General features: G+C 47.0%; 1 protein-coding gene across 1 annotated transcript in view; it reads left to right on the top strand.

Moving 5' to 3' along the window:
• Positions 1-12,112, top strand: part of itgav (integrin, alpha V) — a 119,598-nt gene extending 107,486 nt beyond the window's left edge. Inside the window, exon 32 of the mRNA XM_056289084.1 lies at positions 7,825-12,112. Within this exon, the coding sequence (XP_056145059.1) occupies positions 7,825-7,917 (93 nt within the window). The 3' untranslated portion in view covers positions 7,918-12,112. The remainder of the gene's footprint in view (positions 1-7,824) is intronic.
• The last annotated feature ends 85 nt before the right edge of the window (positions 12,113-12,197 follow it).

Here is a 12,197-nt window from a genome sequence, read left to right as displayed (position 1 = left end):
GAAGGGAACTAAGTTTTCTGGTTCTTTGCTCATTGCCAAGCAATGTAACAGAACAGAACAGAACAATCCGCACCTAATAGCGCATGCAACGTGTTGCTACTACAGAAAGTAGTCCCTTATTATACTGTAGGCTATACACTACACTCCTCCCTTTTTTTTTCTAAATTTATGTCCGATTTTTCCTTTTTTCTCCCAATTTAGTGGCCAATCGCTCCCTATTCTAGGTCAAACTCCCACCCTCGTACTGCATATGTTCGCCAACTGCATCTCTCTGGCCGGCAGTCTGGAAGGAGGCGCCTTGCCACTTCCGTGACAAGGTGAATCCAGGTCGAATCACTGCTTTTTCCGAAACACACAGAGACACATTCATGTGACGAACACAAGCCAACTCCGCCCCCCTCTCGAAGACAGCATTGCCAATTATTGCTGCTTCATCAAATCCGGCCATAGTCGGATCTGACGAGACCGAGGCGCAAACCCCGGTCCCCAGTGGGCAACTGCATCGACACAAAGCCGATGCTTAGACTGCTACACCACCACGGACCCCACAGTCCTCCCTTTTTAGTGCATCAACATTTTTTATTTTAATTTTATGGGGCCCTACACTAACATCAAAAAAATCTCAAACAAAATATTTTACCCTTAACATACAATTACCAACTTAATAATAAGACCCATTTAGAACTCGAGTGTCTGGGGAGGTCTTCTCTGCCTCTCCAGGTAACGTCTGTCCTGAGACGTTTGCTTCGGGGAATGAGTTTCTACAGGTACACTAGCTGGGTTAACAGCACTGATGACAGTCTTATCTGTAGATGAGGCTGATGTGGTCACATCAGGAGTGTGTGTTTCTATGTCAGGTGAGTCTGGGCAAGGTGTTGTTGTGTTTTTCACATGAGCATCCTGGATTTGGTCCGCAAGATGTCTCCATACGTTCTCTCCCACCTACACTTTATGCATCAGCGGTCCATCTATGGTGGAAATTGCACCTGGCTGCCACTTTTCGGTCCGGTAATCACGTGCAAGGACTGACTGTCCCACACTGAAGCTCCGTGTTGACTTAGCATTCAAGTGTTTGAACTGTCTGTTCTCCACATTACGCCGTACATCTGGTTTGAGATCAATGTGGGACCTAAGGTTCCTGTTCAGAAACATCATTGCTGGAGTCTGATTAGTTGTTGCATGTACTGCATTACGATAGGCAAGGAGGAAGTTGTCTATCTTGTGTTGCAATGGTTGATTTTCGCTGTCCATAGCTTTAATGGCTTTCTTGAATGTCTACACAAATCTTTCTGCCAAGCCATTTGTAGATGGATGGTAAGGGGCAGATGTAAAGTGCTTAATTCCATTGTTCTTCGCAAAACTTAAGAATTCTTCAGAGCCAAATTGCCCTCCATTGTCAGTGCAGATTTGTTCTGGTATGCCGTTCCTGTTGAACATGGGTTAGGGTTAGGGTTAGGGTTAGAACTGTAATGGTCTTTTCCGATGTGGTTGTCTTCATTTTAATGACCTCTGGCCATTTGAAATGTGCATTGACTGCGATTAAAAAGAAAGAGTCCATGAATGGTCCTGCAAAGTCGATGTGCACTCATTGCCATGGTGATGAGGGCCACTCCCATGGATGGAGAGGGGTTTGTGGTGGTGTGTTCTGGATCATCTGACATCCAGAGCAGTTCTTGGTCAAGTCGTCAATCTGTTTATCGATTCCTGGCTACCAGACTTAGGCATGGGCAAGGCTCTTCATCTTCACGGTACCCAGGTGCCCCTTGTGCAGTTCCTCCTCTACTCTGTTGCATAGCCTGGGAGGAATCACAACTCATGAACAACACATAAGTGTTCCCTGACACACTGACAACTGCTCCTTCCTCGCTGAGAAAGCTGGAAACAGTGTGTCTGTGAATGTTCTCATTCATCCAGGTCATGGTTATCCAAAGGAATTGAATCGAGTGCAACTGGACTTGGTATATATTCGTGAAGATGTTTCGCCTCTCATCCAAGAGGCTTCATCAGACTAGCTTGGTCTAGTCAGAAAGGCACGAACTGATGAAGCCTCTTGGATGAGAGGCGAAACGTCTTCACGGATATATACCAAGTCCAGTTGCACTCGATTCGATTCCTTTGGACTGGAAACAGTGTGTTACCATGCACTGGCCATCCCTTTACCATGATGTCATACACTTTTGATAACATAGGCTCATTACGTGTTTCTCTTTCAATGAGGCTGTTTATCACTGGTAGATGTTCAACTATTATTGTGTGAAATACCTCTGCTGAATCAATTTTTGTAGTTATCTCTGAAGTCAGCAGTGGTAAACTTGACAAACCATTTGCATTGCCATGTTGCTTAGTCCCCTTGTGTTCAATGTCATACATGTGACCTCCTAAGAAAAGAGACCATCACTGCAGCCTTTGTGCTGTCATCACTGGAACACCTTTCCTTGGGTTGAAGATTGATACGAGAGGCTGATGGTCAGTCAACAGGGTAAACTTTTGACCATACAGTTTGTGATCGAATTTCTTGACTCCCAACACAAGGCTTAGGACAGCGGTGGCTAACTATGTGCCATGGAGAGCCATGTGTATGCAGGTTTTCATTCCAACCCGACTCTACATTGGGTGATTTCACTGATACATTCTTCCTCTTTGGTTGAAGGGTTGCTAATCAGTGAAATCACCTAGTGTGGAGTCCGACAGGAATGAAAACCTGCATACACATGGCTCTCCATGGCACATGGTTAGCCACCCCTGACGTAGGGCCTCTGTCAATCTGTGCATAGTTGCATTCAGCTGAAGTTAGCGTTCTTGAGGCAAAGGCTATTGGTCTTTCTGAGCCATCTGGAAGATTCTGTGACAACACAGCTCCAGTCCCATGGGGTGAGGCATCACATGCCAGTCGGATTGGTAAGGATAGGTCAAAGTGTACGAGCAACCCTTCCAAAGTTATGATTCTTTTAGTTTCTAGAAATGCCTTCTCACAGCTCTTACTCCACTTCCACTGAGTCCCTGTCTGTAACAGTGCATTTAGTGGGTGTAGAACTATGGACAGGTTAGGCAAGAACTTATGGTAATAGTTCACCAGTCCAAGATATGCTCTTAGCTGAGACACATTTTTAGATGGATGTGCCTTAAGCACAGCTTCTATCTTGTCTTGAGACATGTGTAAGACATCCTTGTTGATCACATGTCCACAGTATGAGATTTCCTTTTTGAAAAACTTGCATTTCTGTCAAGTAGCTCTGAGCCCATATTCCCGTAACCTGGTGAGCACTTGTTCAAGGTTAGAAAGATGTTCGTCATCATCTTCACCGGTGACGATGATGTCATCCCGGAAACACTGAGTCCCTGGTATTCCCTGCAGGACCTGGTCCATTGCCCGTTGCGAGATTGCAGGAGCTGATGCTATCCCAAACACCAATCTGTTGTACTGGTAAAGTACTCTGTGTGTATTAATTGTCAGGTATTTCCTGGATGCATCATCGATTTCCATTTGAAGATAAGCTTGGGGCAAATCAATTTTTGTGAAATGTTCCCCCCCGACAGGGAAGCAAAGATGTCCTCAATGTTACATTACATTACATTCATTTAGCCGACACTTTTATCCAAAGTGACTTACAATAAGTGCATTTTATGTAGGAAATCAGGAGAACTACTAGTCATCAGAGGTCGTAAGTGCATCTTCTCTCTAAACAAGCATCTAAGAGCAAAACCAGTGCTAAAGTAAAAGCGCAAGAAAGAGATTTTTTCTTTTAATGAGTGACTACAATAAGTGCTAAGAGCAAGTAACAGGGTAGTAGTTCTTGAAGAGGTGAGTTTTCACCCTGCGCTGAAAGATGGGCAGCGACTCTACTGTCCTGCCATCAGTGGGGAATTCAGTCCACCACTGTGGGCCAGGACAGAACAGAACCGCGACCGGGTCGATCGGCAGCAGGGGCCTCTGAGCGACGGGGCAACCAGGCGTCCCGAGGCAGCAGAGCCAAGTGGTCATGCGGGGGTGTAGGGCTTGACCATGGCCTGGAGATAGGAAGGAGCTGTTCCTTTCACTGCCCTGTAGGCCAGCACCAGAGTCTTAAACTGGATGCGAGCAGCTCCTGGGAGCCAGTGTAGGGACATGAGAAGGGGAGTTGTGTGGGAGAACTTAGGGTGGTTGAACACCAGATGAGCTTCAGCTTTCTGAACAAGCTCCAGAGGTCTGATGGCCGACGCCGGGGCACCAGCAAGGAGGGAGTTGCCGTAGTCCAGCCGGGAGATGACCAGAGCCTGGATGAGCACCTGTGCCGTCTCGTCAGTGAGGAATGAGCCAATCCTCCTCATGTTATAGAGGAGAAATCTGCAGGAGTAAGCAACCGATGCAATATGCAACCCTACATTATGAGGTAGAGGATACTGTACTGTGTGGAGAACTGGGTTAACAGCCACTTTAAAGTCTCGACTTAGGTGAACATTGCTTGGTTTTTCTAGTTTTGTGCTGGACGATTTCTTCATCACTAGGACAATAGGCGTGGCCCATTCACTCCAGTCCACCTTTGACAGCACCCCAGTCTGCTCCAGATTTTCCAGCTCTGCTTTTACTAAAGGACGGCTTGCGTATGGCACTGGTCTGGCTTTGTGAAATTTTGGACATGCATTTTCCTCAATCTCAATCTTTGCCTTCATGCCCTGAAGTGTTCCTATTCCTTTCATGAACACGTCCTCAGAGTCGGCGAGTATGTGCGACAGTCTCTCAGGTGTGGCCTTGCTGCCCTCCTTAGCTGAAACAAATAGTGCCTTGATGGTGTGCCGATCCAAGTGGATTTTCCTGAGCCATTCACATCCCAGCAATGGTGGTCCCCCATTTTTCAATACGTAAAGGTTCAGCTGCTGTGATTTGTCTCTGTAGGTCACTGCCACTTTAATTTTACCTTTAGGACGCACTCGCTGTCCTGTGTAAGTCTTTAGTAGTAGTTTAGTTCGTTTCAGAGGTATGTGTGAAAACAGTCATTTGTAGTCCTGTACAGAGATCACTGTTAAAGCTGAGCCTGTGTCCCTGTGTCCAACTCCATTTTTAGTGTCACGCCTGCCACTTGTGGAGGGATCCATATTACTCTCCGATCATCTGTCTGTTTCACGCTGTGAAGTTGCAGACAAGACAATTCACTTTTGTGAATTGACTTTTGAGTCGTTTTCATCAGAACTACTTTCTTTCTTTCGGGGTAGTCCAATCTTGGCAGTCATCCCCGGTCGTCCTCTGTGTGGAGTTTGCATGTTCTCCCCGTGTCTGCATTGGTTTCCTCTGGGTGCTCCAGTTTCTTCCCACAGTCTAAAGACATGTAGGTCAGGTGAATCAGCCGTAATAAATTGTCCCTAGATATGAATGTGTGTGTGTGTGTGTGGGTGGGTGTGTGTAGGTGGGTGTGTGCAGGGGCGGATGAAGCAACGATTTGACCAGTCAAAACAAGCCAGGGTGCCAGACATCAACGCCTCAGACTGGGTCAGGGTCCGTAGGTCCCACCGGGACAATAAAATGACCTCATACTGGTCCTGTCCTCTCCAAGTCACCCGTCAGTTGGGCCCAGCCACCTATCTCCTCAACGACAGCACTCAGTGGCACTCCAGCCACCTCCGGAAGGTGCCAGCTCCACCACACACAGCTGGTGACACACCCTAAACCATTCCCTCAGCATGGCAAGATGCCCCGGGGCCTCAGGCAGCCCCTACACAGGCCCAAGACATTCCTGGGCCTCAGCCGCCCCTGCCTTCTGCCTCCTCACCCCGGCCTGCTCAGCCTCAGCCGCCCCTGCCTTCTGCCTCCTCACCCCAGCCTGCTCAGCCTCAGCCGCCCCTGCCTTCTGCCTCCTCACCCCGGCCTGCTCAGCCTCAGCCGCCCCTGCCTTCTGCCTCCTCACCCCGGCCTGCTCAGCCTCAGCCGCCCCTGCCTTCTGCCTCCTCACCCCGGCCTGCTCAGCCTCAGCCGCCCCTGCTTTCTGCCTCCTTACCCCGGCCTGCTCAGTCTCAGCCTCATGCCTCCCCGCGACCTGTTCACGCCCTGGCCACCAGGACTTTGTGTCAACTTTTCCTGTTTGAAACCCTGCTGGGGGAGGGGGGGGGGGGTTATGTCTGCACACTGGGTCATCAGTATGGGTGTGCAAAAAAATCGATTCACATAACAATCGCGATTCTATCTCTGCCGATTGAGAATCGATTCACAAATTCTAAGAATCGATTCATATTTTTCAGCCTTGCGGCAACGCTGGTTTCGATTTTTTTCCCCGACGTGTTAGCTTGCTAAATCCTAATAGATGGTGCTATGACACTGCGCGGTTTCCGCCCAGACACAGCTCCTTGGCATGAGCAAGACGGAAGTGAAGTGTGTGTCATGGAGAGACTGCGAGCAATGGCGTACTTCAGCAAAAAACAACCTGCCCCATTGGCAAATGAAGGCAATAATGTGGACATACTTTGGATTTTATGGACTCGAGGGAAGAAGGAGCTTGACAAGACTCATGCAGTATGCAAGCTTTGCAAAGCGAAGGTGAAGTATTTTGGAAACACGACAAACTTGAGGACTCATGTGGTCCGCCGTCATGCAGAGATAGATTTGAAACATCAACCCCCTGCAGCAGCAGCAGCTGCAGCAGCAAGTGTTTCAGTGAACCAGCGCACGCGGCAAGAATCTTCTAAACTTCCAGCCAAGTCGGACCGGGCCAAGAACCTAACCCAGTCTGTAGCCTGTTTAATTTCAGAAGATCTGCGACCCTACAGCAGCGCTGATAATGAAGGCTTTCCGTACATTATGCACACAATTGAGCCCAGGTATACTATACCATCTCGTTACCTTTTTACAGAGAAAGCGGTGCTTTTATTGAATATTGAATTTAAGTTATTATTTGAAGTTTGAATTTAAGTTATTATTTGAAGTTTGAATTTAAGTTATTATTTGAAGGTCTGCACTTTTCAGTTTATCTTTGCAATCATTTTAATTTTTGTATTGAGTATTCATTTTACCCTTTTTCTCAGGGCTGCCTTTGTTTCCTATTGGCTGAGTGGACTAAAGGAGACTAAATCTTACTCAGGGTGGACGACATTGAGTAGTAAACGTTTACATTTGATTCAGTGTGGTCTTTTTTTCTTTGAGACCTATAAAAGTGTCTACCACAGTCAAATGGAAAAAGTAACTCAAAACAGCAATCTAAAATCAAATCTATGAATGTATTGACTTGAGAATTGATTTTGAATTGCAAATTGAATCGATTCTGCCTCGTAATCGATTTTGACTTGAATCATGACCCCAAGAATCGGAATCGAATTGTGAGATCTTCTGAATCGTGCACCCCTAGTCATCAGTGCGGCACGTGGGTTAGAGCACTGCTCTGTTGTGCTGCAGTCAGTGTGTGATGCCTTTATGGTTGTTGTTGAGTTGCTTGGTTGAGTCTGTGGTAAGGGGTTTTGAAATGGAGAGTGGAACGCTGATACTGAGTCATGGTGCGGTCCTCAAACATAATAGTCGTTAGCAACTGAAACACGGCGTTCCGATATGATGTAGGTCCACAATTCTCGTCGCCAGTTTGTTGTGTATGTGGCCTATTTACACAACTACGTTATAAGTACAAACACTGGAGAAAGGAACTAAGTCCTCTGGTTCCTTGCTCGTTTTCATGCAACGTAACAGAACAGTCCGCGCCTCATGGCGCATGCAACCTACAACAGAAAGCAGTCCCTTCTTCACTGTAGGGCAGGCTGTACGCTCCATGACCTAACACATTTGTGCTCCCTTTCCTGTTTTGTGTCCCCTGCCTCTCCTCTCCTCTTCTTTGCCTGTCTTTCTCTACGTTTTCCTTTCCTCCTCTCTAGTTGGGCTTCTTCAAGCGGGTGCGCCCCCCGCAGGAGGACTGCACTGAGAAGGAGCAGCTGCAGCCGGAGGAGAATGGCAACACTGACGCCTAGTGGACACTCTGGGGAAAACGCCAAACCGCCTGTAAGGAATGGAAGATGTAGTAGAGAGGGACAGTTCAGGGTAAAATCCCCATCCATGGGGTACAAATAATGAGAAAAATGTCAACCGAGAATTTTCACTAATGGAAAAAGATCAAGGTACTTGTAAAAGTTGTGTAGTTTTTTTTCTTTTTTTTGGACAGTAACTTAACTTGATGTTTGTGCCAAGAGCAGGAGTCTTCCTGGTGAAAGGTTTTCAATCTGAATAATGCTGCTCTCCCTTCAAATCCTCAAAAATCAACTTGTAATGTTTGTCTTTACTAACTCAGATTGAAAATGTACGCGGTTTCCTAGAGCTGAACTTGTTTCAGGACACATGGGCTTCTAGCACAGGATTTTCAAAGTCCATAGTCAGCAACCTCAACGCTTGTTCTTCTCTCTGACTTTTATCTATGATGTCTTCATCGATAGCATTGGACATTGTCCTCTACATGCTTAAGGACACCTGGATTTGACCTTGGCTCAAGAAGACAATCTGAGCCCAAAACGCAAATTATTGTAGATAACCATCAAGGATAAAATGAAATAGGATTTTATGGCCTCAAAAGCCATACAAGCCTGAACTTCACCATAATTAATGATTCTCAACAATGTTAATGATTCCAGGCGTCACCACATCGGGAGGTATTAAAAAAAATCCCCTGACCTGACATGACTCCCATGTGTCCAGCTTTATAATACTGTCGTCTGAACTTTTTTGAACTGGCTCTTTGTGGAAATATTAAAGGATTTGCCCCTTTTCTTTGAATGAGGGCTGTTTTAGGAGTAATGTGTTGGTGAGAGTAGGGGCTCTGTGAGGGTCTAAGTATTTTTCTGGATTTGGATTATCTTTAAGTTGACATCTAAGGAAGGATGTGTGTTAAACCTCCTCCACCCCAGCCATCGACCTCCTAATGTTCACAGCCCCAGTTTGTGCTCACCACTGAAGACCACACCCACAGAGCAGCTGGATTTGGGGTAAATACTTTGTATTGAAGTGGCTTCACAGTCAGATTGACTGAAGATGGCCTGTTATAAACTCACACCCTTTGCACCCTTCCCTCTTCCCCTCTTGTGCAGTGTTATCTGACACTCGGGCAATCGGAGCACCAAACAGAAAGCAATAATGTGGCGTGAATGAAATTAAGACGTTTGAAATCAGTTTTGGGCAGCATGGTGACACAGTGGTTAGTGCGATTGCCTCACAACAAGAAGGTCCTGGGTTCGAGCCCCGGGGTTGTCCAGCCTTGGTGGGTCGTCCCGGGCCGTCCTCTGTGTGGAGTTTGCATGTTCTCCCCGTGTCTGCGTGGGTTTCTTCCCACAGTCCAAAGACATGGAGGTCAGGTGGATCAGCCGTACTAAATTGTCCCTAGAGATGTGTGTGTGTGTGTGTGTGTGTGTGTGTGTGTGTGTGTGTGTGTGTGTGTGTGTGTGAGAGAGCAGTTAGTATGAAGACCTTTTTCAGATGGATTTGACACAATGCAATCATTGTGCGAGGCCATTTGTGTTTGTCTTTGGGGTGCGTGTGGAGGTGTTGGCAGTGGTTGTGTTACTTTACACACTGCCATGAGATGTGTGACGGAACTTGACACGGATCAAACCGTTGGTGGAGGAATGGTGGTTTACCTTTGGCAGGGGCCCGGCTCGTTTCAGTGGCGTGGTGTTGCTCCGGCAGCCTGCTGGGGGACGTGATACAGCGGTTACTGAATGATGGGGTTGGACATAAATAGTCCAGTTTCCTGGCCTGGACGGAGGCCTCAGTTTCTCTGCTCTTCCACTCATGTTCAAGTCCTGACTCGCAGTGTGTGTGAAGGATGACCATCCAAGAGCAGGTTGGTGGTCACAGGTGTCTTGCCGCGCGTGAATGTGTGCAGTGCTGTGTGTAAAAACGGTGGTTTGAGTTCGCCCATATTGGGTTTGTGATGGAGGTGACGTTTAAAGCTGATTTATAATTAAGGCAATAATCTAAATAACGATCAATACAATAACTTCACAGAAACATACTAAGGACCAGATTATGTGTCCCATCTCTTAGACTGGCATCTTCTGAACTGCCCTCCTGTTTAGGTTGCTTTTGTCGCAGCACACCGGGTGTTGTGATGTGGTGGCTAGCGTTCAGAGCACACGCCGAGTCCCTGCGTAGCAGCTCTGTTCAAGTGATGCTGCCCCTGCACAGCCAGGTCAACTCCGCCACACACAGGGACCACATCAGAGCTCACGGTTTGTCCACCAGCAGTGTTGTTGAACCAGAGGTGGGCTGTGTGTTGTTGGGCTGCAGATATGGATTTGTTGGTCTGGAAATTAAATCGGCACCCTGACCTTTTAACCTTCTTAAAGACACTAAAAGCAGTTATGGCAGTTTACCTTTGTGGGATGAAGCATTCAAGCTAACCCTAACCCGAATGAAGCATTAAACACGACCACTGTTATGGAGATGAACTGATGCTGCTATTGGCCTGCAGCACGGCGGCTCGGTACCAGCGCCCCCGCCCGTTACTCCACCCCACGCGAGCGGCCATGAGGCAGCGCAGCACATATCCAAGAGAAACTACTGGGTTGGTCTCATGCCAGAAGGATGGTAGATCGTTGGAGAAATTGAAAAAAAAGTTTCAGGGGCGTCCGGGTGGCGTGGCGGTTTATTCCATTACCTACCAACACGGGGATCGCCAGGTTGAATCCCCGCGTTACCTGCGGCTTGGTCAGGTGTCCCTACAGACACAATTGGCCGTGTCTGTGGGTGGGAAGCCGGATGTGGGTATGTGTCCTGGTCGCTGCACTAGCGCCTCCTCTGGCCAGTCGGGGTGCCTGTTTGGGGGTGAGGGGGAACTGGGGGGGAATAGCGTGATCCTCCCACGCACTACATCCCCCTGGTGAAACTCCTCAATGTCAGGTGAAAAGAAGCGGCTGGTGACTCCACATGTATTGGAGGAGGCATGTGGTAGTCTGCAGCCCTCCCCGGATCAGCAGAGGGGGTGCAGCAGAGACCGGGACGGCTCGGAAGACTGGGGTAACTGATCAGGTACAATTGGGGAGAAGAAGGGGAAAAATCCAAATAAAAAGAAAAGTTTCTCACTAATATTGGTCCAGACTACTGGTTTGAGCCATGTTGCTTGGCAAAGTCACTGATAAGTAAACTGTGATCAGTAGTGGCAGTGATGAAGAGTGCTGGCAGTGATGAAGTGGCGTCAGCGTATCTGCGAAGTGGAAGCGTAGCTGTAGCACACATGGTAAACTTCATTCCTTTTGCAACTGCAGAATGACTCTAAATGCACTGTGGGAGGGTTGACACATATTTCCCCTGTGGGTTCTGAGTGGAGACATTTAGTGTCGGTCAGAACTGCCACCTGGACTTCCATCGGTCAGCGGGGCCAGCAGGGCTGGGGTCCACCTTCTCAATCCAGCCAACTCAACGTGTCACATGGAATGACAGCGGGTTTTATTTGACAGAAAACAAGATTATCTGTCGGTTCTCCTGGCCTTCTTTGTGTTAAGATTGTTTTTCCTTTTTTATTTCGCCATGTTAATAAGCACGTCTAGAAAATAATGATTTTCAAGTCTTGAAGTGTGGGAATTTGCAAGGGGTTAATTCACAACAATACTTTTTTTAAGTAGTCGTAATCACATACTGTAAAGAATAATATTTAGCCAGAGATGATGTAGCAGTCATAGTGCCCCGCCGCTATTAGCATACATATATATATATATGTATGTGTAGTGCTGAATCTGGACCAAAGTCTTGAAATCCAGTAAAGGTCTGGAAATACAGGAAAACGTTCAGGAAGCCTGGCTGTGCTTTATCTTTGTCATTGATGCATTACTCGTGCATTACTCATGCATTACTCATGCATTATGTGGTGAAACAGAAATCACCCTCATATGTCAGAAGTAAACACACGTGTTCTTGTCTTGGTGGTTGAATTGAGAGGGACAGAGTCCAGGCCTGCTGCTGTTTACCTTGACCGACTTTCACTGCTGAGCCCGATCCTGTCTACACACCTGGACTTGTACGCTACTTTTATGATATGTGCTTCCAGTCTTTCCACTGAGAGAAAATATTGGCTCTTTTTTGATGTATGTAATCTTTCACCTTGATTCAATAAAAAAAACTAATATTTCTCATGGAGGTTATTTCACTTTTAAACTGAAATAAACTAAAAGATTTTGTTCACTTTTTCGGTTGTCTGTTCTGTTTATATTGTTGCATCTGTGCATATCTTTACCCAGCTGGTCTACATATACACACATACAGGATC

This window comes from Lampris incognitus, chromosome 11 (assembly GCF_029633865.1).
Source record: "Lampris incognitus isolate fLamInc1 chromosome 11, fLamInc1.hap2, whole genome shotgun sequence".
Lineage (NCBI taxonomy): Eukaryota > Metazoa > Chordata > Actinopteri > Lampriformes > Lampridae > Lampris > Lampris incognitus.
This window is presented reverse-complemented; position numbering and strand designations above follow the sequence as displayed.